Genomic DNA, 27,189 nt, shown 5'->3' on the forward strand with positions numbered 1-27,189 from the left:
GCGCCAAGAATGTAGTTTATTCGGAATAACATTATTTTCTCTCTTCTTTCGGCCCATAAATACACGAAATTGTTGTCGAATATGAAGAAGTAAACATGCGGCAGTAACCAAAGACGAACGCTTTGCATTACAGCTAAGCAAATTCGTCGTCTCGTCCCAGCTTTTTGCACCATCTCTCAATATAAGTCCACACTTTGACGGTGTGATTCGACCTTATTCGCTAAGTCGTCGCCCCGTTCCTGAAAAAAAGAAAAAGGTAGGCGCAGTTAGAGGTACGAAACGTGGCGCTGCTCGGCTCTATTTCCGTAAAAAAGCGAGTGCTTATAGAACCTTACCGCTGTGCTGTTTAATATTCTGAAGTCTTCCTCGTATTCGTTCTGCTTCTCGTCGTCCCCTTTAGGCAGGAGCCAGTCCACTTCCGGCGGAAGCTTGTAGTCCTTGCTGGCGATTATCAGCAACACCGGGCGCATTCGGTCCTGGTAAAACTGTTAGGACGAAACCGAAGTTTGTTTGGTCGCGTAACAGACGCAATCCAAGCCAAGTCAAGAAAAAAAGAAAGAGACAGAAAAAAAAGCCACTGTTTCCCTCAAGGGCGAAGCAATGAGGAATTGGAATGTCACAGGAAGAATGGCAAGCAGCGACATTCGGATCCGAACGCTGCAGGTTCGGTACCTGCTGGCGGCCAGTTGTCTTTTCGTCAACTTTACTTTCTTCGCATCTATATCACAATCACAACAATACTCTTAAACAGTACAATTAACATGCGCTACACCTTCCTTGGCTTCATGATATGCTGGTTTTCATTGAGGTTGCATCAAACAAAAAAAGAGCCCTCAAAACGCCCTTCCTCCACTCAGGTCTTCAACGGACGTTTTTCCATTCCACACAATGTGGACGCCGTGGCAAGGAATCGAAACCACGTCCTGATCAGTGCAACACATAAACACTTAAGTTACCACCGCGGATGTTAGCGAACTTGTGGACGTTACCGGGAAGGTAATCTTCATCGTTTGTGATGACAGGTAGATTGGAGCGACGAAAGAACATTGCGTGTCGGGATCGAGGGCAGTGCCCTGTATCAAGATGGCGTCCTCGATCTCCGCGGTCAAGTTGAACTTCGAAGAGCGTTCAAGGTCCGGCAAGAGGAAGGATTCCAGCCTGCGACTGATCTTGTCCAGGGGCCACGCCTGGAAGGGAAGGAAGAAAAAAAATGCGAGATGATCGCTTCAGCGCGTGCCGTGGTTTATTGCTCCGCAAAAGATATACACGCACCACTACAGGCGTAGCACTACATCGTTACACGTTCTGGTGCCAGTGGAGCCTTGGAAGAAGGGCCCCACCCGCTACGAACCACTTTATTTTTCTCAATAAATGTTTTCTCTCACTCTCTGGTGCAATGCAAAAGTGCTTGCATGGTTGATGCTTGCACATTCTGAAAGAACTGTGGTGGCACTGTAGGAAATGTGGCAATCTTACAAACGTTACGTTGAAGCACTTAAATATATTTAAGTCGAAATGAGGCAATTGTTATGTGTTCATTTCTAAATATCACTGCTAAAAATTCAAGAACATAGAAGAGCAATTCTCAAGAATATGTCGGGTATGGCTTCTTTTCCGTCGTTTTTATAATGGACACCATGAAAAATTCGACGTCAATGATAAAGCACACTAAGGAACTGCTAGCTTCGGGCAGCTGATGGCTCAGGCTTATAAACTTCGCTGTAAGGAGCACAATTTCGAAACCATCTTTATCGTTGCGTTTCCTTTGTGATATCATTTTCTTTTACTACCGCCTATATACGTGTATTTCGCAGCTACAACAAACATGATTCAACAATTGTTTTAACTGCGCAAGGAGGACGGGACGAAAAACAGAAACATGAACGCCCACACAACGCGCAGATCCGCGCTTTGTGTGTGCACTTTGTGTATGCGCTTGTGTTTGTGTTTATGCTCCTGTTTTTCGTACCATATTTTTTGTGCAGCTAAAAATTTCGCTGAATCTATGAACCGACTATCCCAACAACATGCTTTGCTTCAACAAACACGAGCGCGCGACACAGGCGGGGTTACCCACGCCTTCACAATGAGGAATTTTTGCACATACAAACTACACTGTAAAAAACAAATAGAAGAACTGCTTAATGAAGTCGAAAGCTGTCTTTTGAAGCAGACAGTGAGGTAAACATGGTTATCGACCTGGTATTTCGGGTGCGCCTGTAGTACCATGAAGGCGATGATCCGGGCAATGTAAGACCAAATCTGGTACAGAAAGCTCGGAGGCCTGGTGAAGATCTGTATTGCCTCCATGACGCGCTCCCTTGGTACCACGTACGCCTGCATAAGCACAGCGTGGGTGAGCATGCGCATCGACACAGCCAGAGCCGAGCAGACATGCTGGCATAGAACGAATCCGAGGCTATTGAAAGGGGAAGTTACAAGACCCACGTTCTTCTCTGCAGGCTTTGTATATATCTCTGTGACCACTATCAAAGTCTACATACAATCTATGGCCGTGTTCTAATACTCACCGTAGACGGCTAAATAGACAGCTAAGCGCACAGTGGCCATCTTAAATCTCATTCCGATTCTCACGTAGCCGGCCAAATAGGCAGCTTTGCGAATACAGCATCGTAGGCAAATACGATGCAGGCTAACTTGCTGTCCAAACAAGATGCCAGCTAAGCGAAATGCTCGGATAGCAAGGATCTCATCTGGTATGGTCATCTGCCCACAAGAAAACGCTTTTTTACTCGCCTGATGTAAGCCCAGTGACGTAGCCAGGGGGTGGCACACCGGGCCCATGTCCCCCCCTCCCCCCCCCCCTGAAACCCCTGAAATTATTTTTTCTCCCATGGGATACAGAGCACAAAATGACACTCGACCCCACTTACCTGCCTATACCCCACGACGGATCAAGGGCGTGCCCTCCCCGAAACAAATTTCTGCTTACGCCACTGTGTCAGCCTCGTTTTTTGTAGATGCGAACACGAAAGAAGTTAAAAGAATAACATTGTTAGTTTCACATCGGTGCTCACATAAATCTGCGTCTCGGCGACCACGCGCGTGATGGAAGGTTCGTCCGTGACGAGTCCCAAGACACCAAGGCAGGCGGGCGCGCTCACGTAGTCCACGAAGTAGCCCTCGTTGTAGAAGAACAGCTGCGACACCGAGTTGGGCAGCGAGCCGTCCCGGGGGTTCACAAACTCACCTTCGATCTGCGAGCGTACTGGTGATGCACTTCACAACACTTTTCATTGACGTTACGATTATAATAACACCAAGAATCGACTGGAAGTATGCCCTCGGGAGTTCTGGTACGCTGATTTAGAGGTAACAAATTCAATGTAGTAAAAGGAAATTAGGCGCGAACTTCAATTTATTTCCAAACGCTGGTACGTCAGTGCAACGACGCGTATCTCGATGAGTATATCGTAATCGGACGGCTGTGGCGAATAACCTGATAACTTTCGGTGTCTTGAATCCCATAGAATTCGAAATACCCTTCAACACCAATAAAAATAAATTGGACCCTAGTAGATGTCAAAATTTATGACGTAACGGCAAGCTGTTGGTTCCTCAGTCCAGCGTCGCTATCTTATGTTTTAGACTCGTTTCTGGCTGTCGAAATCTTCTCTCACCACTCTTAGCTAGTTCCTGCTTTAAGTGTTGGCTATAAACAGGAAACGATAAATTTTGGTTTAGTTTCCTGGCTACATCCGGCACTTCAAGCAGGAACTGGTTATGAGTGTAAAGGTAGAGTTTATTTGGTATCGCAGAACGAAGGCGCACTAATAAAGCTCAATTTGTTGTTATTTGTTTGTGCCCTTTTAAACAATCGTATATAGAGGCTTGAAGCTGGCCTCCAGTGTTGTCACGACGGGTGCATGTACCTTGAGGATCCCGGAGTAAGTGAGCAAGATGGGGTTCTCCTCCCCTCGCTCCACGATCACTTCGCCGGGGGCGAAGGAGACCGGCCGGATTTGGATCTGGCGGCAGGAACGACACACTTGTATAAGCATCAGAGCGGGCGTGGGATAAGTTTATGTTCAAATACAATACAGCGCGGAAACTTGGTCCTGCAGTCACTGAAACACCGATAATATAATCAAAAAGCTACAACTCGCGCAACCTTCCAACATAGTCCTCACGCAATAAAGCAAGTGCGCCTGACGGGCTGGTACGGTAATGTACGTACGTATGTATGTATGTATGTATGTATGTATGTATGTATGTATGTATGTATGTATGTATGTATGTATGTATGTATGTATGTATGTATGTATGTATGTATGTATGTATGTATGTATGTATGTATGTATGTATGTATGTATGTATGTATGTATGTATGTATGTATGTATGTATGTATGCATGCATGCATGTATGCATGTATGTATGTATGTATGCATGCATGCATGCATGCATGCATGCATGTATGTATGTATGTATGTATGTATGTATGTATGTATGTATGTATGTATGTATGTATGTATGTATGTATGTATGTATGCATGCATGCATGCATGTATGTATGTATGTATGTATGTATGTATGTATGGATGGATGGATGGATGGATGGATGGATGGATGGATGGATGGATGTATGTATGTGTCATCATCATCACCAGCCTCATCGCGATCACACCAGCTCGCAAAGCGCTGTTCTCTTCCGAGACTGTTGCTGATTACTGTAGTTTTCTGCATATTAATTTTCAGACCTACCGTTCTGCTTTCCTTGTCCAATTCAGTGATCATGAGTTGCAATTCATCCCCTGAGTTACTCAGCAATGCCACATCCTCAGCGAATCGCAGCGTACTTGAGGAGGAGATGACAACATGCCTAGACAGGAGGTCTGTTACCCGCAAGAGAACGTTTTTCCACCCGGGAGGCTGATTTCAAACTTCCACGACACCCGCCACGGTGGTCTATTGGTTATCGTGCTCGAATGCTGACCCGTAGGTCACAGGATCGAATCCCGGCCGCGTCGGCCACACTTCGATAGAGGCAAAATTCTAGAGACCCGTGTAATTAGATTTAGCTGCCCGTTACAGAACACCAGATGGTCAAAATTTCCGGAGCCCTCCACCGCGGCGTCCCTCAATCATATCATGGCTTTGGGACATAAAACCCCAACAATTATTTTTACAGACTACCACTACACCCACTCTGCCTGACCACCAGGCACCAAACGACGGTGAGTATGGCATAGCGCCAATAACACACACCGCGAGGAACTGTCGCACGCTGTCCGAGTCTATCCAGGGAATAACGCGCAGCATGGCGATGGGCTTGTAGCTGGTCGGCAGGCTGCAGGGTCCAGCGATGACGCGCATGCGCCGGGCCTTGATCATCTGCGAGGACAGAAATATGGAACGGCTATGCAGATGGCATAAATCTACAGTTCGAGGTAGATAACTAGAAGAGGCAGACATTATTTGCCAAAATATGAAAAGAACAATTCAGATAATTAGCAAAACTTCAATGACGCGCATCCTTAATTAATCATAATCACATTAGGATAAAATGTTACTGATAAATCGAAGCCGCTGAGGTATACGGCACGCGTGCGAACAAATCCAGAAGAGCATGCTCCAGAAGAGTACGCGAGCAAATCTCACACAGTAGCGAATAGGCATTATAATAATTATAATCAACATCGCCATAATAATAATATTCATAATCATTTTTGCCGTATGCCAGCAATCTTCAATTACCACTGTAAAGCGTCAGCTGACATCATTTGGTGCTTGCGAGTTTTTTTGCTTTCACCACCTATGATATCATGCTTCATTTCTGGCTACAGCTGGCGTACCACATACGGTATAGCTAAGGTAGACGACTATCAGTCTCTACAAATTACACGGCCCTGTCAAGCTGCGTTCCAGTCAAGTTGTCAAGGTGTATCACAGTATGAGCTACACCCCTGCAATCCGCACTATCGTCCTATTACTCTCATCATTATACCACCGGTGGTTAGCTGCTGTGGTGCCGCGTTGCAAAGCCCGATGGCGAGCGTTCGATACTCGTACATGACGACCGCGTTTTCCACGGGGACGAAATGCAAGACCCACCCATGCATTTAAATTTAGGTACGCGTTAAAGAACAGTAGGTGGTCACAATTAACCAGGCGTCCCTCGCCACGGTGGGCCGCAATAATATCGTGATTTTGGCAACTAAAACATCAGAACTTTGGATTTTATTATATAATTTTTTGTTCCATCGCTCGTTGCGCGCTCCTTGGGCTCTCAAGCTTCATTGATAATATCTAAGTTCCTCCCGTATATGCTTGCATAGAGGCAATGAAAGTGTACGCTGGATAATATTTGTGTTATTGTTGCTGGTATTATTTGTGCTAACTGTGGTACATGAATTAGTACTACCTGTCGTATGCTGTCCGACCTATGTAATTGACAGTGGGCTTACAGCGCGCAGGTCGTGGACAGCTTCAGTGTCTAGCAGCCCTTCAGCCTGGTGCTCCTGCACGCTTTTAAGCACGTCGTCCAAGATGGTGGTGCTCGCCTGACGACTACGAAAGGCCACCATGATGTCCGGAAAGCGAGACTGGAAGACACCAAGACATATAATTGAAGCATGCGCTCTATGTACGAGGGGGTATTGAAATGTTCCTGGCTTTGCACAGAAAAAGATACAGTCCCAGCTTTGAAAGTACACACTTACTAAAAGTAATCCCTCGTCAGACTGATGCCGTTTTTACATTGTTTAAACTTTTCTAGTCCAGTGCTTGTGATACGTCGTAAAACCAGCTCTCGACAGCATATTTGACGTGCGCAATATCATAATAACGGTACCATTTCATGTGTTTCTTGAAGTTAGGAACAGATGGTAGTCGGGAGTAGCGAGGTCACGTGAATAGGAGCGGTTGTGGCCCAAGCGAAAATTCAGGGTCTTCAATTTGGCACCTATGAATTTGGACATGGGCGAACGTTACCTGTTCAAACATTTAAGCTCGCGCTTCACTGAAAGCTTGCGCATGGGTGGATATTAGTAGCGACGAAACAGATTCGCTCCCAGAGGAAGCCCGGGAACAGAGCTATCTTCCCAGCGGATATTCGCCCGTCATGAGGAATCCGGTTGTGGTCAGCACAGCTTGTTACCGGATCTGTTGAAGTTATTGAGCGGCCATTGCGGGGTTTATCTTCAATGGTAAAATACCCCGTTCTGAAACGAGAGATCCAGCTTGTTTCTCTTTATTTTTCTCTTTATTTCTTCCTTTCTTTCGTTCTCTTACTCCCTCTTTTGTTTTATCTTTCTTGTCTCTTTTTATTTCTATTATTTCTTTCTCTCTCTCTCCTTCTTTCCCTCTCTGCGCTCGTTCTCTCGCCCATCAGAGTTATTGCATCTCACGCCGGACAAATCGGCGCACGTGTTCTGGGAGCGAAGCAGAAGATGAAGAGGAGGACGAAGAAAGCCCGTGCCGGTTCATGATGACGATAATTTTTGTTCGAGGCTAACGGAGTTTCTCCGAGCATAAACAGCTCCGCTATTAGAACTTCATGATATTCGGTAAGTTAACAGACAAGAAACATGTCTGTGCTTCTGCCATCTCAAGTTTCGTGTGAAATTACAACTAGTTATGAAAACCAGGCGCACCTCATACTTTCATAATACTTACCGAACTATCAAGCTTTTCTATGTTTCGACGTTTATGTTTCTGTTCTAAATGGAAGGTGACAATGCATAGAACTTTTCAGCACCCCCATAGGTATATGGGTGCGAGCGCCTTCTCTCCACTATCGCAAAGAAGGCGCTCGCCTATGGAAACGTTTTCCAGCTTAAAGGGGCCCTGCAACACTTTGGCAAGAAATCGTCGAATGGCTTCAGTAAAAGAGCTTATTTTCTCACAAATCGGCTGCGGCAAAAATTTTTGGAATCCGTCAAGTACGAGTGGAGTTATAGGAATTTGTCGCACTCTTCAAGCGCTTTCCCTCTGTTTTCGTGCTAGAGAGCGCGCTCAAAGCTACGCAGGGAGGGGGATGACAAGAGGGCAAGAAGGCGCGTCTCTTCGTTAGCGCGCGTCTTGATCCTGAGCACTTTCTTTCCTTTTTTTTCTTCGAAAGCGTGGCTTACTTTCAGTGTGATCGCGAGCGAGCGCGTGGGCACGTGGCGGCATCCCGCGGCGGCCACGGTAACTATGCAGTCACGATGCTCATATCAGCCAATAGCCGCTGACTTTGGGTTTATGGCGTGGTCGTTTAGGTTTATGGCATGGTTTGTCGAGAGAAGAGGGAACGATTTCTAGCCGACTTTGAGAATAATTGTAAATTCCAGGCTGCGTGCTGAGCTATAATGCTTCGCTCGCGTGTTCTCAGGAGCCCCGACTACCGATCCGCAGCGCTTTCTGACCATGCAGAAAAAGTCTTGCAGGGCCCCTTTAAGGAACTAAGCAAGACAATTCAAACGTGCACAGTACAGAATATAATAACAATTACAGCGCGCAAGCAAACGGGATGGAGAAGAAACACAGATCAACTGGCGGTTTATTGCAACACAAAAATGATATATAGACGTTCATTTGCGTGCTGTAATTTTTGCTAAGATGTTTTAGCAACTCGCTCAAGTTTCAGTGTCGCTTAGAGAATATAGGTTGGATAAGTGAGGGCTATCACATATATCGTGATCACATGTGCCTTTCATAGAAATCACCCTTCAAGTGTTCAAAGTACAAGTGTTATAGAAAATAATTTTAGAGTTCAAACTTCGGCGGAACAGAGCTGCTCGCTGGCGAAAATGACAGGAGCCTTACTGTCATATGATCTTTATAAAACATCTATTGCCTAGAAATGAAAACACTCTGTATAGCGCGGGTTATAACTGCTAGGTAGTGCCAGTGGGAGACGTCTTTTCTGCATGATTAAACAATAAACATTCACAGCGTACATGTAGAGCTAGGGTGGCCTGTAGGTAGGCCTTAATCACACCGATATGTTAATATAAACCCGCCTGGTCAACGCCTTTTTTAATCAGCCAGGTCCAATTATAAGCTGGCAACACGTCGTGTCGACCGCACCAGCGTTAGCAGTGCACAAGTCCGCAAAATATGCCTAAACTCACAAACACAGTACAGGCTGGCCAAACAACAAACTTCAGTTAGTCATTACCGCTCATCGACACAAAGCCGGCGGTTACATTGCGGATGGAAGCCCATTGTCAGTGCGCGCGTTATACTGTAGAGCACGCTCGCAATCTTAGCGCGTAACAATGTGGCCTTATTTTGATGGGGATGATAGACGAAGTGCTATGACAGAAACCCGCTACAAAAAATAACTCGTTCTTGATTCGCCACCTGCCATCAGCCGCCAGTAACAGCATTCAATGCCCGTCATACTCCAGCCCCGCCTACCTGAATCTCGACGAGCTTTCGCATCACGAGCAGGCGGTTGAGCGTGGCGCGTCCGCGGATTTCGGCCATGATGTTGTCGTTCTTGACAAACTTCCAGGCGCTCCGCTGCACCTCTTCCTCGCCGGTGACGATAGCGTGGCCGATCTCGTACGCGTCGTAGATCTTCGCGTCTAGGTAGCGGTGCATCATCTCGGCCATGCGCTCGAACAGAAGCTGTGCACGAAAAGAAAGGAAGGAAAAGCCGCTGGCCGTAATCCGTCCAACGGGAACGAAAAACCTTTGTTTGGAGCGGGAATCGAACCAAAGCCGTCTGCGTGGCAGGCAGGTGTTCTACCACAGAGCCACGCAGGTGCTTCACACTGCTCCAGAAAAAAAAACCCCTATACATGCGTCACGTAGTGGGAGGAGTCCCGCTATAACACGTATAATATTGCGGGGCAGAATATAATAATATCGGGGGTTTCACGTCCCAAAACCCCGATATGATTATGAGAGACGCCGCAGTGGAGGGCTCCGGAAATTTCGACCATCTGGTGTTCTTTACCGAGCTCTGACATCACACAATACACGGGCCTCTGGCATTTCGCCTCCATTGAAATGCGACCGCCGCGGCCGTGATCGAACCCGTGACCTTCGTGTCAGCAGGCGAGCACCGTAATTATACTCTACCACCGAGGCGGACAGAATAGATGACTATGACTAAGCCAAGTGTTACGAAACGGGTCGACGTGTTTGTGTAGCCCTTGCGGCTGGACCATCGTTTTGACACGTAAAGCCACAGATATTATATGGACTCCATTCTATGCCTGCAATTCTGCCTAATCATGTCCCACGTACGGCACATGCATCGCTACTGCTCAGTGCATTTGAAGAGGAAGAAGCCAGTCGTGCCTGAGAAGTAGACGACTATCCTTTAGCTAGCGCTGGCTGTTGCTTTAAGACAAAGCGGCGGATGCGCTTATAAACATATCTGTATATAACAGGCCCGTAGCCAAGGGGGGTGCCCAGGCCCCCCCACCCCCGGAAATTTTGATGACACATTGTGTTTTATCGAAAATAAATAATGAAAATAGGCGTTTTTCTCAAATAGTCAAGGCTTTCAACAAGTGCCCCCCCCCTCCCCCCCCTCCCCACCGGAAAAAAATTCCTGGCTACGGGCCTGGTATATAACCATTTCCGTCAGTGTCCTCCACGTAACAATATGCTGCCTCTTTGCTGTGCTCACCTCCGCGTACTTGATGGTATGGGAGAAGCGCAGCGAGATGACCACAATGAAGCAGATGATGAGCGCGTTGCTGGCCACCTGGTTCTGATTGGTGAGGAACAGGCCACACTGGAGCGCGAAGACGAACATGCACACGGCGACCAACGCCACATCCAGCCGGTTGTAGTTGTCCATGTTCATGACGCGCTGCCCGTACGCCGATACCTGCGGGGTGCGGCGCAGATATGCTGCGATGCTTCGGCGATCGGGACTAAATTCGCGAAGCGATTAACATCTATTTCACTGTAGGATAAAGGTGGAGGGACTATCCTCCACCGCACTCATCTCTCCAGTTACCCTTCTCCGTCTCTTAAATTCTGCGCCACTTCCACAGCAGACTGGGCTGCTTTTCCGATTTCCTGAAACAATTTCTAGTGAGGAGCAGTGGGAGGCTGCCTTGCGCAGCTCGAGGCCCGACATTCAGGAGGCCATCCTGGCGCGGGCTGAGAGGGCGGAGTAGGCCTACTTCGAGTAGTTCCTCCCCCTCAGCCTCTGTCCCATAGCCCCCTTCGCTTTAACCAGGGACAAATGAAGTTACTTCATTCATTTGGGCACTCCTGATGCACGAGGTTTTACAATGCTTAGGAACAAAATATTCATTTCTCCGATGTTTAGGCGTCCGCCAACATGTTAGATTTTGCCGTGATGGCGAGGCGAGTGCCACGATAACTGCTCCTTATCACCTACTTTGCCCTAAATAGAAAATTACGGTATTGTAAGTAAAAAAATAATCGCGAAGTACATGCCAAATAAAACAAAAGAGTAGATTCATCACTACTGAAGCAGATGCCCCTAAAATATGGCCTTTTTTCTCGCATGGGGCTCGCACGACCGAAAGAGCCAGCAGTGCAGGACTGGCGGCCGAGTAAACGAACAAGTAAAAAAAAGTCACAGTTTCGCCGCAACGGCGAAGAACGAATGCGATAGCAACAAATTGGAATGTAACGCGAAGAACGGAAAGCAGCTCAAAATTGCCAGCGCGTCGATCGAGCCCAAAGGACGCACGAAAAGAAGGCACACAGGACGAGCGCGAACTATCATGCGTCACAGCTCGATACTTGAAGCGCACTGCTGAAACAAAGCAGGACGCACGAAACGAACGAACAGGTACACACAGGACGAGCGCGAACTAAATGTCGCAGTTGTTACTTATTTAAGCGCCTGCAATCTGTGAGTCCGGCCAGCCGTAAAGGGTGTGTATATAACGCTCGCCGTTAGCTACCTAGAGGATCTGCATTTCGTGGCGTAGTGCTTAGCGCCACGCGCTGTGGAGCGAGTGGTCCCAACACATATATATATATATATATATATATATATATATATATATATATATATATATATATATACGGTGAATGACGGCGGCGGCGACGGGGACGGACAAAAACCAGCCGAGACTGTCCATATAATTGCTATCGCAATAAAACCATTCGAGTTCTCGAATACCGGGAGACGCCGTGGTCTACAAGGGTGTCTCTCATTGTCTGACTAGCCTTGGGGCACTAAACCCTATAAACCAATCAATCAACCAAAAAACCAACCAAACAGTCGTCTGTATTGTTTCACCTTGCCTACCTGCTTTGTTAACCCTAAGCATTCCAAGTCATAAACGTCCATAGACTAAATGAGAAACAGTACGAACCACAGGACAACAGGACAGAGATAGACCAAGCGCTTGGTCCGTCTTAGTCCTGTTGTCCTGTGGTTCGCGCTGTTTCTCGTTTTCTATGAACATGTACCAACCGGCCCAAATAAGCACTCTAGTGCAGGTGATAAACGTCATTTTCGGATTTGCTGGGCCAGTGCCGCCACTGACCATGACGGTGACCTCGATGGTGAACATGGCGAGGTACAGGGCCTCAACCGTGATGGCGCCCATGAAGGCGTTGCTCCGGGGCATCAGCATCCCGATGCGCATCAGGCCGGCCAACACGAATACGACCGCCATCGTGGAGCTGGTGATGACCACCTCGTAGTACGCGTGCTCGAACAGCTCGACCACACGCTCACGCAGCGCCCGTTGCACAGTCTCAGACACGCTGGACGTGTCCTCGATGAGTCCCTTATCACTGGCCGTACCCAAGCTCTCTTTCTGCGTAAAGCATTGTCAATGGTTAACTTACGGCAAGTACCGTATTTTGCTCGATTTTAATGCAACCTAGATTGCAGCATGCATTCCATGTTTTAGGGCCGGAACAGGAAAATATCATTCGCCGGATCGTAATTCGTATTCTGGCATCATATACTAAAAACTGCGAAGCTACAATACCCCTGATTTTTCTCTGGCTATATCTCTTCATGCTAGAAGATATAATAAACGCTTACAAATGGAAGACGGGCTAGTTTATTCTGGGTCAAGTTCACTGAAATAATCTACAGAAAAGAAAGAAAGAAATACGTAGCAAGCAAACGTTTCTTTCTGTCCACTTGCTTCCTTCCATAGTGTTTTTTTTTACTGGAAGTTCTCCTACGAACTTAATAAAAGTGGCACTTTACCCACACTTAGTAGACTAAAAAAATATATAAATGGCATTGCTTGAGGTTGTGGCACGCTTAATTCTCCCGGTGGGCACAAAATTGATCCGAAGGTTTCGCCTCGTCCTCGTTGCATGCGCTGTGAAACCTTTGGATTATGCTGCACCAACTAGCCCAACGCTCAACCTTAGCACGCAATTGAACTTGAAGAAAATAACTCCAAAAAAGGTGACGAGAAGGTGCTAACGGGGACACTGTTAGAGGTGCAGTTTGCACAGTAGCTGCATGTGCCGAATTCCTGAGCTTCAGGAGCCTGCTCTACCCGCTCTACACGGTGAAGCACGGCCTTCTAATTTCAAACGATGGCATTTAGCGAGCAGCCAGAGCAGATAAGGCGTCGTATTCGATTGATACGCACATTTTATGTATTGGTGAAATTTCCAGAACCAAAAAAGCATGTCGCGTTAGAATAGAATACTACCTGAATTTACAGTACTACTTGTATTGCACGAAGAGCAGTTGAATGAATTGATAAATTACCAGCCAGATGACCCATTGTGGTATCGCCAGTATAGACCCAATGATATCCATGTCCAAGTACCTGAAAAGACGTGGAGCCCGTTTTCTTTGGTATATAGACGGCTACAAGTTAGACAAATAATTATCGCGTTACAGATCCAAATGTCCCGCTTATCGGGTGCTTTTGTATATGAATATTTTGTTTACTCACTCTTGAAAACGTTGTTTATATTCCTGTGGCCACTCAACAATCCTTTTAGGAAAATTTCGCGCTCCTGTTAAGCTGTAAATCATTTATCGTCTCCTTTCTGGTGGTACTGGTTTATTCACAGATTTTTTCCTGGCTCACCTGCTCAGTCGCGGTAATTACTATAAATTTTCCCCAATTTTAGGTTAATTACCCAAAGCCTGCATATTTCCGCAATGACCCTTTTCCAGTGTACAGTATCAAATGGTTGAATCAGTGAATACTTTGAGAATGCTGACGCTTTGGCCTGTGTAGAATATGAATTTTCTTCATAACAAAAACTGGGGTTAGTGCTAAAGAGATGTCTTAAGCATACTGCACAACAGACAGAACCGCTGATTGAAAACGCTCGCAGATTTCGCACTTACACTTTCTTATCGAATGGGTACTGAAGTGCGGCGATTAGGGTCAACTTGGTCCTCTGCTGAATGATCCCCTGGCGGTACTGTCGAGCGTAGCTGACCTGCAGCAAGTAGCATAGTTTGCACACGCGTACAATCTATCGTTTCTCTGCACAGCGTAGAATTTCCTGACAATACACTATAGAGAAATCGGGCGCTAGTGCCTATGGGAGATGCCATGGGGGCTAGTGTCTATGGGAGGACTTGGTCCTCTGCTGAATAATTGCCTGGCGGTACTGTCAAGCGTAGCTGACCTGCAGCGAGTAGCATAGTTTGCACACGCGTACAATCTATCGTTGTCTCTGCACAGCATAGAGAAATCTGGCGCTAGTGTCTATGGCAGGTGTCATGGGGTCTATGTCGGGAGGACTTGGTCCTCTGCTGAATAATTCCCTGGAGGTACTGTCAAGCGTAGCTGACCTGCAGCGAGTAGCATAGCTTGCACACGCGTACAATCTATCGTTATCTCTGCACAACATAGAGTTTCCTGACAATACGCTATAGGGAAATCTGGCGCTAGTGTCTATGGCAGGTGCCATGGGGTCTAGTGTCGGGAGGACTTGGTCCTCTGCTGAATAATCCCCTGGCGGTACTGTCAAGCGTAGCTGACCTGCAGGGAGTAGCATAGCTTGCACACGCGTACAATCTATCGTTGTCTCTGCACAGCATAGAGTTTCCTGACAATAAACTATAGAGAAATCTGGCGCTAGTGTCTATGGCAGGTGCCATGGGGTCTAGTGTCGGGAGGACTTGGTCCTCTGCTGAATGATCCCCTGGCGGTACTGTCGAGCGTAGCTGACCTGCAGCGAGTAGCATAGCTTGCACACGCGTACAATCTATCGTTGTCTCTGCATAGCATAGAGTTTCCTGACAATACACTATAGAGATATCTGGGGCTAGTGTCTATGGGAGGTGCCACGCATGACGCTTCAGTCAGAATGGGCATTATGGGTAGTACATAGATTTGCCTAATTTCGTTCTTTCGGCTCCGTTTGGCTCCTTGTCGGCTGCAGCTCCTTTGTCGTAAGACAAAGTTCAGCAAACGTTCAGGAGTTCCACTTCACCATCTTCACCCTTTTAGGCTCACCAATTCAGATCTACTCAAGAAGTTCTCAACGATCCATTTTTTAAAAATCTGAAACAAAAGCTAAGGCATAACAATAAACAAAGCCACAAGTGCTTTCGAAGCCGCAAGCGCGATGATTGCGCAAGCCCATATACTACACATCATTCCCATAGTGGCTGAACGATTGCAGCGCCTTAGTTCCCTCTAGTGAGTATTGTATAAAACTCTATGGTGCATAGCCCTGCTGAAGCAGCAATCTGTGCTACCTGCATGTACCCACTAAAGCACGGGCGTAGGTGGCACATCAGTAACTCCAGATTTATACGCGGTCACGGCGGTCAGTAGTGAACTGCGTGGCTGCCACGTGTTTATGCAGACGCGGAAAAGTTTTCACGGCGAAAGCAAGGAACCGTGCTAATGACTGAGAGTCATTGCTCAGTAATGTGTGCGTGACATTCCCAAGGAATTTGGTGGCATTGTCAAGTATCAAAATGGGTACACCTTGAGTCATCATCATCATCATCATCATAATCATCATCATCGTCATCATCATCATCATCATCAGCCTGACTAGCACACTACAGGGCAAAAGCCTCTCCCACGTTCCGCAAATCAACCCAGTCCGGTGCTTGCTGTGACCACGTTATGCCCGCGAACTTCTTAATGTCATCTGCCCACAAACTTTCGGGCTCCCCCTCGCGCGTTTGCCTTCTCTTGGAATCCAGTCTGTTGCTCTTAATGACCAGCGGCTATCTTACCTATGCGCTACATGCCCTGCCCACGTCCATTTCTTGATTTCGATGAAGATGTCCTTTCCACCCGTTTGTTCCCTGACCCACTCTGCTCTCTTCTTGTCCCTCAAGGTTACACCTATCATTTTCCTTTCCATTGTTCGCTGTGTCGTCCTCAATCTAAGTTGAACCCTGTGCAAGACTCCAGCTTTCTGCTCAGTAGGTAAGTACTTACCGGTACTTACCTACCGGTAAGTATACCTTGAGTGGATCCGAGTAATTGTGTACAGCCCGAAAAACGCTTGTCAGTTTCAGCATGACTTTCAACTTTCAAGTTAAGTGTGCGTTGACTTGAGGTGAATGTTTTATGTTTCTGTAGCCAGAAAAACCCAGATGCTACCCTGGTGATATAGCGGTTACGGTGCTCTGCTGATGACCCGGAAGACGCGGGTTCGATCACGGCCGAGACGGTCGCATTTCTATGGAGGCGAAAATGCTAGAGGCCCGTGCACTTAGATTTAGGTGCACGTTAATGAACCCCTGGTGGTCAAAACTTCCGGAGCACTGCACTATGGGATGCCTCCTATCCAGCAATTATCATAAAAAAACAGCTTGCGGTACTGGTTTGATCGACGAGAAAAACTAGATTAACAACATCGACTAAATTGGAAGGTTGCTGGTCTATGCAACTGGATAACGCGATTACCTGCTCGATCCGGAGCACATTTTCGACAGCCAAGGTCTCGATGCGTCTGGGGACCCTTCGAAGCCGCACGACACAACCAGTGCTCTGCATCAGAAATTAGGCACAATGGTGTATTTCTCTACTTACCTAAAGATAGAGTGTAGTAATAAAACTTTGATGGTCTTTGAAAACTATGCTCAATTTTCTAGGCAAACTTCTCGGTCTGCTCTAGGACACGATTGAACGCTGGCATTCATCCCAGCTTTCTCAGTAAATGTTAATGGATTCGAGAAGTTTCGATAGCTTAAGTGGAACCAGTGAGTAGGGCACCTGACAATTTCAAAGAAACAAGGTTTTCGGTACAGGGGCAGTAATGTATAACTGCCTATGTACCGCAAACTGGCACTCCCTTGTAGCGCCCTTGTACCGCTAGCCACCAAGACGCTGTGCTGGTCAGCGGCTGTAGCTGCCGACCAACACAGCGGCTTAGGGAGTACCGTCCCTCTGCCCAGCACGAATGGAAGGCTTCGATGTGCAGCAGCTGAGGCTGCATTTTGACGTGGGCGACCCCTGAAAAACAACCATGCACCCGATTATGGCAACCAAGGCGGTCGAAATCAGCTATTTCTCTCAAAGAAGATTCAGGACCCTACACAACCATTTGCAGATTTGAAATGTGCGATTAGTTAAACGCACTGTTTCTTTAAAGCATGACGATTGCTGCAGGGTCACGAAAGGACAGCGGCTCACCATGGCAGACTGAAAGCGGAACGTGTGCTCGAGCGGGTTCCTCAGGAACGTGTTGCGCTGTACCCATCGCCAGTCGACCAGCAGGAACGAGTCGTCTTTCTGGCACAGCGCGCGCGCGGAGTCGGTCGCCTCCTTCAGGTACTGCAAGGCGTCGCGCATGGTGCGCATCTCGACGTCCGACACCTCCAGCACACCTGCGTGTAAACGCCACCACATGAACGAGCGTGAAGGATTATCACTGACAGAAACACCACCCAAGTGTTGATGTTGGATTGCAGGACAAAACATTCTGCCTGCGTCTTCAAGTTTCGGTCCTCCTGCGTTAGGTGTCATCATCCCAAGCTTACAACTTGTGTGAATGTCTTCACACTTCCCGTCATTCCGTAGAGCGTACTATTGCGTGTCGATTTCCTTGCAATAACTTCAGTGGTTCGACGAAAGTTGCGTACTCTGTCCCATTAGGCGATGTCTCGTGTTCGACCAGCTAAAAGGCCTGTTAGACAGTTAGCAGTGCACTAGCCAGTGTGTTACGTTGCAGATATTTCTTTAGCACGTACCGAAAGCGCTAAGGATCACCGGGAGGAAGGTCACATTGATGAGCTGCGTGAGCACCATGTCACCAATTGCGTACAGGTAGGACTGCGAGAGAAATGAGGGGAAGTAACGTCAATTCGCTGAAGAGAAACTGACAAGCTCTAAGGAGGCATTACTGCTAGAAGGTAATGTTACAAAGCAGATACGAGGGTCCTGGGCCAGCTGTCCCCAAGCGAGTCTTCCCGCTTCTTGGACCCCCCCCCTCATTTCGAAGAACGGATTTGTCACCTACGCCTGCCGTCTTTTCCCCGAACTGGGAGCTTCGGCTGGAAGGTGGCAGCTACGTGCGGGTCTCCTCCGTGGAACGCGTATTTGCAACGAGTTTGTTTTTGGTGAAAGCTGGTGCCTTTGTTCTTAAAAGGATTTTCAGTTCCCCGAAGTGACATTGCCCCCCCCCCCTTTCTTCCGAACTGGTCAAACGTGGAGAGTGAGAGTGCAGTGGTCCCTGGCATTCCTATCCTGGGGGCGGTGACCTATGTGTCGAAGAGACGGACCCTCCAAAGGCATGCACGTTTGTGATTGGACGTTTGCTAGTTATGGAGCTTCAAAGGCATGCACGTTTGTGATTGGACGTTTGCTAGTTATGGAGCTTCAAAGGCATGCACGTTTGTGATTGGACATTTGCAGTTAAGGAGTTTCCCTATCTTGGAAATGAAGCGTATTTAAGGAGCAGCAGAGCGTCTGCTCGCCACGGATCGATCGGACTAGATGTCGTTCTGACGATCCTGTCCTCTATGATGTTGTAAATAAACGTCTGTTAAGTTTTCCTCAACGCCGGTCTCTCTGGCTCGGCTTCCTGCTGTTCTGGACATCCCTGGGCCTGCGGTACGACTCCCGCCGCTCAGCTCCACGCTACTCCCTGGGTCCGCGTCGGCCAACGACGCCGCTCGTAACAGTAAGTAAAGCATATAACGTCATTTGCGGAGCCGTTCTCGTTTGAGGCACCGCGCAGCGTGACACCTTGGTGATGCTCTCCGTGTAAACGTTCTCGCGCCGCATGTGCTGCATCGTGGCGATGGAGGCCAGGAACGTCCCCTTGACGCTCGTCCAGGCGAGCACCATGGCCTGGCGAAAGGTCACCTGGTAGCCGTAGTGCCCGATCACAGGGTACACTAGCGCCACTGCCATACACCTGCAGGGACAACGATGGCAAAATAGGAGCTTTTTCTTCAATATTCCTTTTTTTGCCAGAGCAGTTATGTGGACACTAGCTGCGCGTTCGCGCCGTCGGCACCGTCGTTGTTCTGCTGTCGCTAGTAAGCGCACGAACGCACGCCAGTCTTAGTCGCGCGTGTGTGTAGACAGCCTAGCTGGCACTGTGCCAAGACTGATGTTGAACAGGAAAAAAGCTTGGATCAGGTGAACAGGAAGCATAAAGGGATTGAACTGCTAACATTTCTAGAGATACTGCATAGATGGTGACATATGCTAAGCTGACTCCCTAAAACACGTAGTTCTAGTACACACAAGGTGATTGTCCGTAGGCTGCCAAAAAATTAAAAAAGAAAGGCATAGAATAAAAATGCAATTTTTCAAGAACGAATTTATCGGGAATGATGGGCTTCAGAAAGCAATCTTGCGTTTCACTTTTCTCGTTGGCTAGATACGCTAATCAGGGCACCCATCTGAGTACTGACAAGCGAAAGCTTGCAGCTTTTGCCGAGGTGATTACATATTAGTTTTCTAACTCAGCAAAAGGTGCCCTTGGGTCCTGCCGCACGAGAAGGTTGCTTAATCGTTCGCGTGGAACCAAGTTGAACGCTTGAGGAATGCATGTACGTTTAATGGAAACGTCAGCAGCTGACGCTTCACGTCATCTCCCTGTCTTAATAATAATAATAATAATTGTTGGGGTTTAACGTCCCAAAACCACGCCATGATTATGAGAGACGTCGTAGTGAAGGGCTCCGGAGATTTCGACCACCTGGGGTTCTTTAACGTGCACGTAAACCTAAGTACACGGACCTCAAGTATTTTCGCTTCCATCGAAAATGCGGCCGCCGCGGCTGGGATTCGATCCCGCGACCTAGGGGTCTGCAGTCGAGCACCATAACCACTAGACCACCGTGGCGGTCGGTCTAAAGTCTTTACTTTCACCTAGTGATCAAGGCTCATGGCATGCGCTTAGCTAACTCATAATCGATGCGCAAGAACAATGCTTAGCAGCGGCTTGGCCGCCTGGCAACCTTCGTATACACAGATGTGCTTGGTTGCGCATGATATCGTCTTTTTTTCAAAATGACAACTCCACTGTTCTTTTTCCGTGCGTCGGCCTTGAGGAAATAACGATCGCAGCGGTTGTGACCGTTTAATTTGTGTTAACACCTTGAGTGCATTGAAAACAAGCACTCGCAACGTCGTAATTTGCATTCCACGATATGGCACTTTTGCCACCGCAACGTGCAAGTTAGCGCGTCGTTCGGGCTACTGCGCTGGGCAGAGCCTGACCTCACAAACGGAGCGATGAAGGAAGCGAAACAGCGGCTATCTACATGTCACCACAACGTTAACTGATAGCTGCGTAATAGCCTGCCACAACTGCATGGGAAAGTGTTATCAAAGCGGACCGTCCCAAGTGGCATCAATAATGCTCGTGACGGCCAATGTTGAGGGTGACGCCAACAAGAGCACCCCCTAAACAGCATGTCGAAATAAGAACTATTGCCCGGCTTGCTTGAGAAGACCGAGACACGTCACAAGATGTGAAGTTCTTAAGATACTTGCATACATATGATTTGCTGCGCTACCCAGACACCCAGTTTGTCTAAGAACGAAAAATGTTGGTTGGTTCATAGGGTTTAGCACCCCAAAGCGACTCAGGCTATGACAGACGCCGTAGTGGAGGGCACCGAATAATTTCGTCCAGCTGGGGTCCCTTAACATGCTGGGGTCCCTTAACACCGTATGCGCTATGGCGTCGTACCGCCGCGAGAAAAAATTTATCGTGTTGCAGGGCCCAAGAAAAGCAATTTCTGCGTAATATGTGGAGCCAATATGGCATATCACCCGACAGTATCTGCAGGATCTCCGTTGCCTGTAGCCGCATTACTGCTCTAATTAGTTTAATTAACTCGTTTAACTAATTTTAGCTAGATAATAAAACACAACTTCTTTTTCAACTTCCACAGTTATTAATTACTTATATTATTTCCGAGTAACACTTTTATCTTTAGTGCTCTATTTTTTATGAATTTGTAGCAGTATTCCAAATACGCCCAGTATACTCAGTATATAAAAGATAAGTTTAGGTCTCTGTGAAGGTTTAAGAATTTAATTCGCTGTTGTGTGTAGTTCTTTCCGCTTCCTGCTTACTTGCGCTGTGGCACATTCGCGCACGTAAGCCAATAAAGTGAAGTTCCTCGTTAGTCGGTGCCTGTGTGGGTGCCTAGATTTTCTTTTTTTTCCTCTCGCATTCTCCACTACTAATGAAAAGCCTTAGCTGCCACCCTTGTTAACCACAAATGGAAATGGTTCCGCTTTATCATGGTTTGCAACATAGGCGTAGTACGTTTATTTATTCTAGAGGCGCCTAACGCACATGGCTTTAGTAATACCGGGGAACAGAAGAGTGGGTGGCTAGGCGTTGAACTGTTAAGCGCAGTTGCCCTGAAGCGCAATAAAAAGCGCGCACATTTGGGCTAATTGGTTCATGAATTGAGCAAGGTCGTCAGTAACGTCTCCAAGTATGCGTGAGATATATGTGTCAATACATTGGGTTGAATCTGAGTGCCAGCCTATCACGTCAAAGGAGCAGTGACGCCTGCGTATAGGCTGCCCTTTCACATCACTCTCGGAAAGCTAATCATTTTTATCGGAGGGGTATCGACACATTGTACTTTCACGTATAGTGTTATTCCCTCTTTTCTGTTTCCTTCCTCCTTGCAAGCGGTGCACAACATAAGCTACTTCAAAGAATAAACAGGTGCTTGTTAGCGCTGTCGTATGCCCCTTGTTATGTGCCGTCCTTGACACTGTTTTCACTTAGGTAACTGAAAGCTTAGGTGCGCGAAAATAATGAGCGGCTACTAACTTCGAACACGCCGCAAACAGGCTCGATTACCGTATGGCTGCCTTGACGACGTAACAGGTCCACAAGGCCTCCCAGTCCAGCGTGGATGCGTACTGGATCAGAAGCACGGCGGTGTACGAAGCTGACACGCAGGTAGCCAGCGTTCCCGTGACGTCATACAGCATATCCCAATAACTGTCAAGGGAACGAGACAAAAACAAAAATTTGACAGTTCCTGTAGATAATGCCGAGGAGAGCACGGGAGAAAGCGTGTGCTCTCACGAGACACTCGCCAGAATAAATTAAATAAATTAAACAAATTAAATTAAATTAAATTAAATTAAATTAAATTAAATTAAATAAACAGGACGATCTTGATCGCATCAGTCACTTTATGTGCACTTTATGGTGCAATCATGTCAATATCATACGTAACGTTCGTTAATTTATTCCTCTGGGGTCGAGCACTGTTTCAATATAGCTTGCTGAATTATAGGAATACAAATGTAATGTTTATAAGGCTATAAAAGCGGAGCCAACACTGGAACCACAGACGTTAATCTGATACGACGCCTGTATCGTAGGAGTATATACGTAGTGTTTATTGCTTTCTCGTAAAATTAGATAGCCAGCACCACAACCACAATTGACGTTGCACCGACATTTTACGCCTGCATAGGCTGTTTTTCCAAAGCACTTGATAGACTTGGCGTGGCTTTGTGGCAGAATACCTGATTGCCACGCAGAATGCTTGAGTTCCATTCCTGCTGGGATCGTAATTTTTATTCTTTCCATTCATCGGGTCAACGCTGCCGATGTCGGTTTTCTTCATGCTCTCGCATTTAAATTACCATTTTCTGTGCTCGCCGTTCCTGGGTAGATATAAACTGTCAATTACCTGTGACGCACACCCGTACGCCGCGACCCGTGGTAAACGGGTATGTGGCACACGTGTCTGGAGGAAAGGGTGTGACGACGTACGCGACAAGAGTTTCACGTTATTCATGTCATGACGCGACAGTCGTATTCGTCAAATCCTCTGACCCTCCGATGCCAATTTTGGTCTACGCCAAGTTAAGGAGGCGATCATAAGAGCACCCAGACATGGACGGCTAGATAGATAAATACGTAGATAAAAACGCTCAAAGTGCAAAATGTTCGCTAAGAAATGCTTCGCATTTAAAATTACGGGACGGGTCCGACTGAGACTTGGCGCCTCCTTTAGAGGATTAGGTGCCCCCCCCCCTCCCTTTCCCTGTGTCGGCAGACATCATTGTAGCGAGACTCCAATCGGTTATGTGACTGGACGGAGGTAGTAAAATTTGAACACCAGTAGCAACAAAGAATTAACCTGAGGCAGCGACTTTTGTGCACAAGTAGAACAGCTTTTTTGGGGCAGAGAAAGCTGTCCTTCATTAAGGATGTTTCAAATGCAAAACGAGGTTCCTCAAAAAGGCACAAAATCCCGTTCGTCACGTGTACAGCAAATGCAATCTATCAGATACCTCTTTCATGCGACAGTACAAAGAACAAACTGACCGCTGTATTAATGACCGGCTCTGGGAACACGCTTGTAATGTCGAGAATGGTCGCGATGGTTTCTTGGCATTGCACTGTAGCACGTGTGGCTGCAAACCGCTTTTGCATGACACCGTTATCATGGGAAAAAACAGAAATAAAACGACAAGAGAAATTATCGAGGTAGAGAGGATTTGTAGATTAAGGCTGAATTGCCTCAGCACTCCCTCACTCGGGCTTTATCAAAAAGAATTGTCTTTCCTGAGAATGTAAGATTTTCGCGCATGGCAGTTGTGGGCTTCTTGAATGATTCGGTTTTTTTTTGGTTTTTTTTTGCATTTCGAGAGTAATGTATGGGTGCGCTCCTCGAAATAAACCTTGTTGGAAGTAAGCGCTCGTCTTCGCCCCTTCTCTTGTCCAGTGTCAAATTTCGCGCTACGTGATCAGTTATGCATTACCAACATGCCGAACTTCATACTCTTGTAAGCCAATGGGGCAGGACAGGCGGAAATCTTAGGGGGTCAGCTGGCTCCCCGCGCCCCCCGCTGGCGCTTCCATTATCGCCCCTTCCCTCTCAGCTGAGCCGCACAATCACCCATCTGGTCACGTGACCTGCGTGACGCCTACTCCTACTACTCCTACAACAAAAACTATTACTACTACTACTACGGAACAGGGCAGACTAAGACAGCTTTGCTGTAAAAACGCGAGTTTCTTACTCTTCGAGGGCGTAGATCAGGTCGGTGCAGGCGATGAACCGATGCGAGTTGACGGTCATGGTGTAGACGACGACGCCCGTGACGCCGGAGCTGCGCAGGTTTTCGAGGAAGAAGTAGACGAAGTAGGTGCCGCTAACGATCACGGTGACGGCGGAGTCACCGCTGAACACTGACGTGGTTTTGAACAGGCAAAGGGTAGCCGTGCCCATCAGGAAGCCCACTAACATCGCTACACCCTGGTTCTGCAGCGGGAACAGCGGGTCGAGGCCGTCGCCTGTGGCAGAAGGAAGGACGTAAATTGGACTGGACAAAACCTTATTGAGAACCTGCAGATTGGGGGCCTGGCCAAGGCCACCCGGCTGCTCGCGGTAAGGTTTCGCCTTTCCATCGTTTCCTGGGCTTGCTCGATGACCCAAACTTGGTCTTGTAATTCTGAGCTAGCCTGAGCGTCGTGGCAACTCTCCTCAATGAGGTCCGGGTTTTTATTATGAAATAGCTGTGTAGTGTGTGTGTATTTCCGTAGGACGTGTTCTTTGTCTGTGTATTTGTGTTTACACAGACTACAACCAGCATCGGAGTAGACGCAATAGGGGTGCACTGGTTACGCACATTGTGTGCTTATTTCAAATATGCGATTATTTTTCTGGTATCCTTCGTAGTCTTTAAAATAACAACCATTTTATGCGCTTTTCGCGAGCAAGAGCTTGTCTAAACTGAGAGAGTTACAACCGAGACCCTAACTGTATGGTGAACATCTGCGAGCGAGTTGATGTCAAGCTGGGATTTCGGTCACGAATCTTCACACACCATAACTTTTGCTGAAATGGGTATAGAACATCAATTCTTGTTTTCTTGCACACAGTTCTCATTCCAGTGTATTCTGACATGCTGATTTACTTTGTAACTCTCTCAGTTCAGGCAATATTTTGATCGCAATGCCACATTGGATGTTCGATGCTTTAAAAGCTACATATCGTACTAGAAAAATAACGGCGTATTTCAAATTGCCACACAAATTCACACAAGCTGAGCAAGTTCGATCAAAAACTCCAAGATCGATCAAGAATTAAAAAGAAGTTTTTACCCGATCAGTTATTCTTTTCGAGCTTTGAGAAAACAAAACACGTGCCGTTGTCAACCGCATTATAATGAGTGCACCATAGGTCGGCAAACTCATTCGTGAGTCGACTCACTCAGACTCAGACTCAGACCGTGAGTCTGAGTGAGTTCGGGTGAGTAATATTTTGGCGAGTTTGAGTGCGAGTGAGTCCGGTTGAAGAAATTGTTTGTGAGTCTAAATCCGAGTGAGTCCATTTGAGAAAAATATTGGTGAGTCTGAGTCAGAGTGAGCCCTAAAGGCAGAATATATTTCTTGAGCGAGTCCGAGTGAGCTTCACCTTTTTGTTGCCGACTTATGGTCCTATCTACTCATCTGCTGCATTACTATCAGCCTCATCTGGGCTTCCGTTTTTACTCAAGTCTATTCACACATATCTCAGCACACTAGCATTCATGCGCCACCTCAATATTTGTTGATCAGAGGCGTGAGTTAGGGGAAGAGTGCCATGACCTCCCCCCGCAAATTCTTTTTTGGGAAGTTCTTGATAAAAATATCTCGTGTGAGTCGCGTATTTCATAAAAATGCCCTTACGGGATCGATATATGATAATGATATGATGTATGATATATGACGATAACTCGTATTTGATGGTACAAGATCAAAAGGCGTATCGTAGAGCACTGACGTGAGATATTGGCGTTAGAGAGGATTGACATCATGATCGAAAAAGTTAATTTTACGCCAACGGACTCATGAATACATTTACTGAGGGTCACTCAGACTAAGGTGAAGCCGTGAGTGTGAGTCCGGCTGCATAATATGTTGATGAACTTGAGTCTGAGTGAGTTTGGCTAAGAAAAAGCTTAGTGACTGTGAGTCCGACCGAGTCCTGTTGAGTAACATTTTGGTGAGTCTGAGTGAACCCTCAGAACAAAATATATTTCTTGAGTGAGTCTGAGTGAGCTCCAATTTTTTTGCCGACTTATGGAGTGTATGGATATCCACCGAGTTCACGTCAGGATTCACCTGGCAGATGCTGGACTTACGCTCTGTAAAGGATCATCACAAGGAACCTAAAACAACCCGCGAAAAACGGTGACACGCATTATCTTAAGCAACATTACACTTTCAACGAAAATCAGCTTACCGTCGTTAAAACGGTAGTAGCCCAAGATGCACCACGTCATGACAGCGTTAAAGAGCGCCTCGGACTGCACCATTGTGGTCATCACGGGGTACCGACCTGACAGTATGACAGGCAATAGTGTCATTGTATAAAGCAACTGAAGTGGAAGAACACATCCGAGTGCTTACAGAAACAGCAAACTGCAAACTAATCAGTATCGTGCGTCAAGGAGGCGTCCAAGTGAAATCCTGAATGTTTTGCCTTTTTAGCCGCTCTAGCGACTACAAGCACTTCCTTAACATTAAGTACCGCCTCAAACTCATTTTCTGAGAGGCCAGACATTTAATGTACCGTGTCTCTTTTTACGGCAGCGGGACACGAAATACCACGCATCCTTTTACGCCTACATTGCAGTAACCCATAGAAAACGCAGGTCTTCAGACTGTGAATATACTGTCGTGTCAGTTCGAATAAACGTGATCTTGAGAGAGCGTGATCAACCCGTTCAACGCAATAGTATGTGGAGGAAGCACGTACCTTCTTCGAAGAGCGCATCGCTCATGGGGAGACGCTCGACGCAGGACATGTAGAGGCCAAAGAGCAGGCACTCGCGGAACGGCCACGCGCTGTCGGCGATCTTGTGCGCCACGAACAGGGTGGCCAT

The 27,189-nt window shown here is 47.2% G+C and overlaps 1 protein-coding gene across 1 annotated transcript; it reads right to left on the reverse strand.

Annotated features, from left to right (window-relative positions):
- LOC119394123 (uncharacterized) lies at positions 1 to 27,189 on the reverse strand. The gene is made up of 21 exons (XM_049416010.1): positions 27,063 to 27,189; positions 26,547 to 26,642; positions 24,340 to 24,613; positions 22,154 to 22,297; positions 19,039 to 19,225; positions 18,057 to 18,138; positions 17,500 to 17,816; positions 16,771 to 16,854; positions 14,235 to 14,329; positions 13,641 to 13,701; positions 12,442 to 12,717; positions 10,590 to 10,793; positions 9,365 to 9,577; positions 6,427 to 6,564; positions 5,228 to 5,353; positions 3,894 to 3,989; positions 3,039 to 3,218; positions 2,200 to 2,337; positions 990 to 1,187; positions 336 to 485; positions 1 to 239 (listed from the first exon to the last, which is right to left on the reverse strand). Exons 1-21 carry the CDS (start codon positions 27,187 to 27,189, stop codon positions 177 to 179), a joined length of 3,249 nt encoding a protein of 1,082 aa, XP_049271967.1. The 3' UTR covers positions 1 to 176.

Source organism: Rhipicephalus sanguineus, chromosome 5 (assembly GCF_013339695.2).
Source record: "Rhipicephalus sanguineus isolate Rsan-2018 chromosome 5, BIME_Rsan_1.4, whole genome shotgun sequence".
In the NCBI taxonomy this organism is placed as follows: Eukaryota; Metazoa; Arthropoda; class Arachnida; order Ixodida; family Ixodidae; genus Rhipicephalus; species Rhipicephalus sanguineus.

Coding starts and splice junctions, on each gene's coding strand:
- LOC119394123 (XM_049416010.1), bottom strand. CDS start 27,189: ATGGCCACCCTGTTCGTGGCGCACAAGATCGCCGACAGCGCGTGGCCG. Junction 18,139..19,038: donor CCAAGGTGTCACGCTGCGCG/GTGCCTCAAACG, acceptor TTTCTCTCGCAG/TCCTACCTGTACGCAATTGG. Junction 240..335: donor GAATATTAAACAGCACAGCG/GTAAGGTTCTAT, acceptor TCTTTTTTTCAG/GAACGGGGCGACGACTTAGC.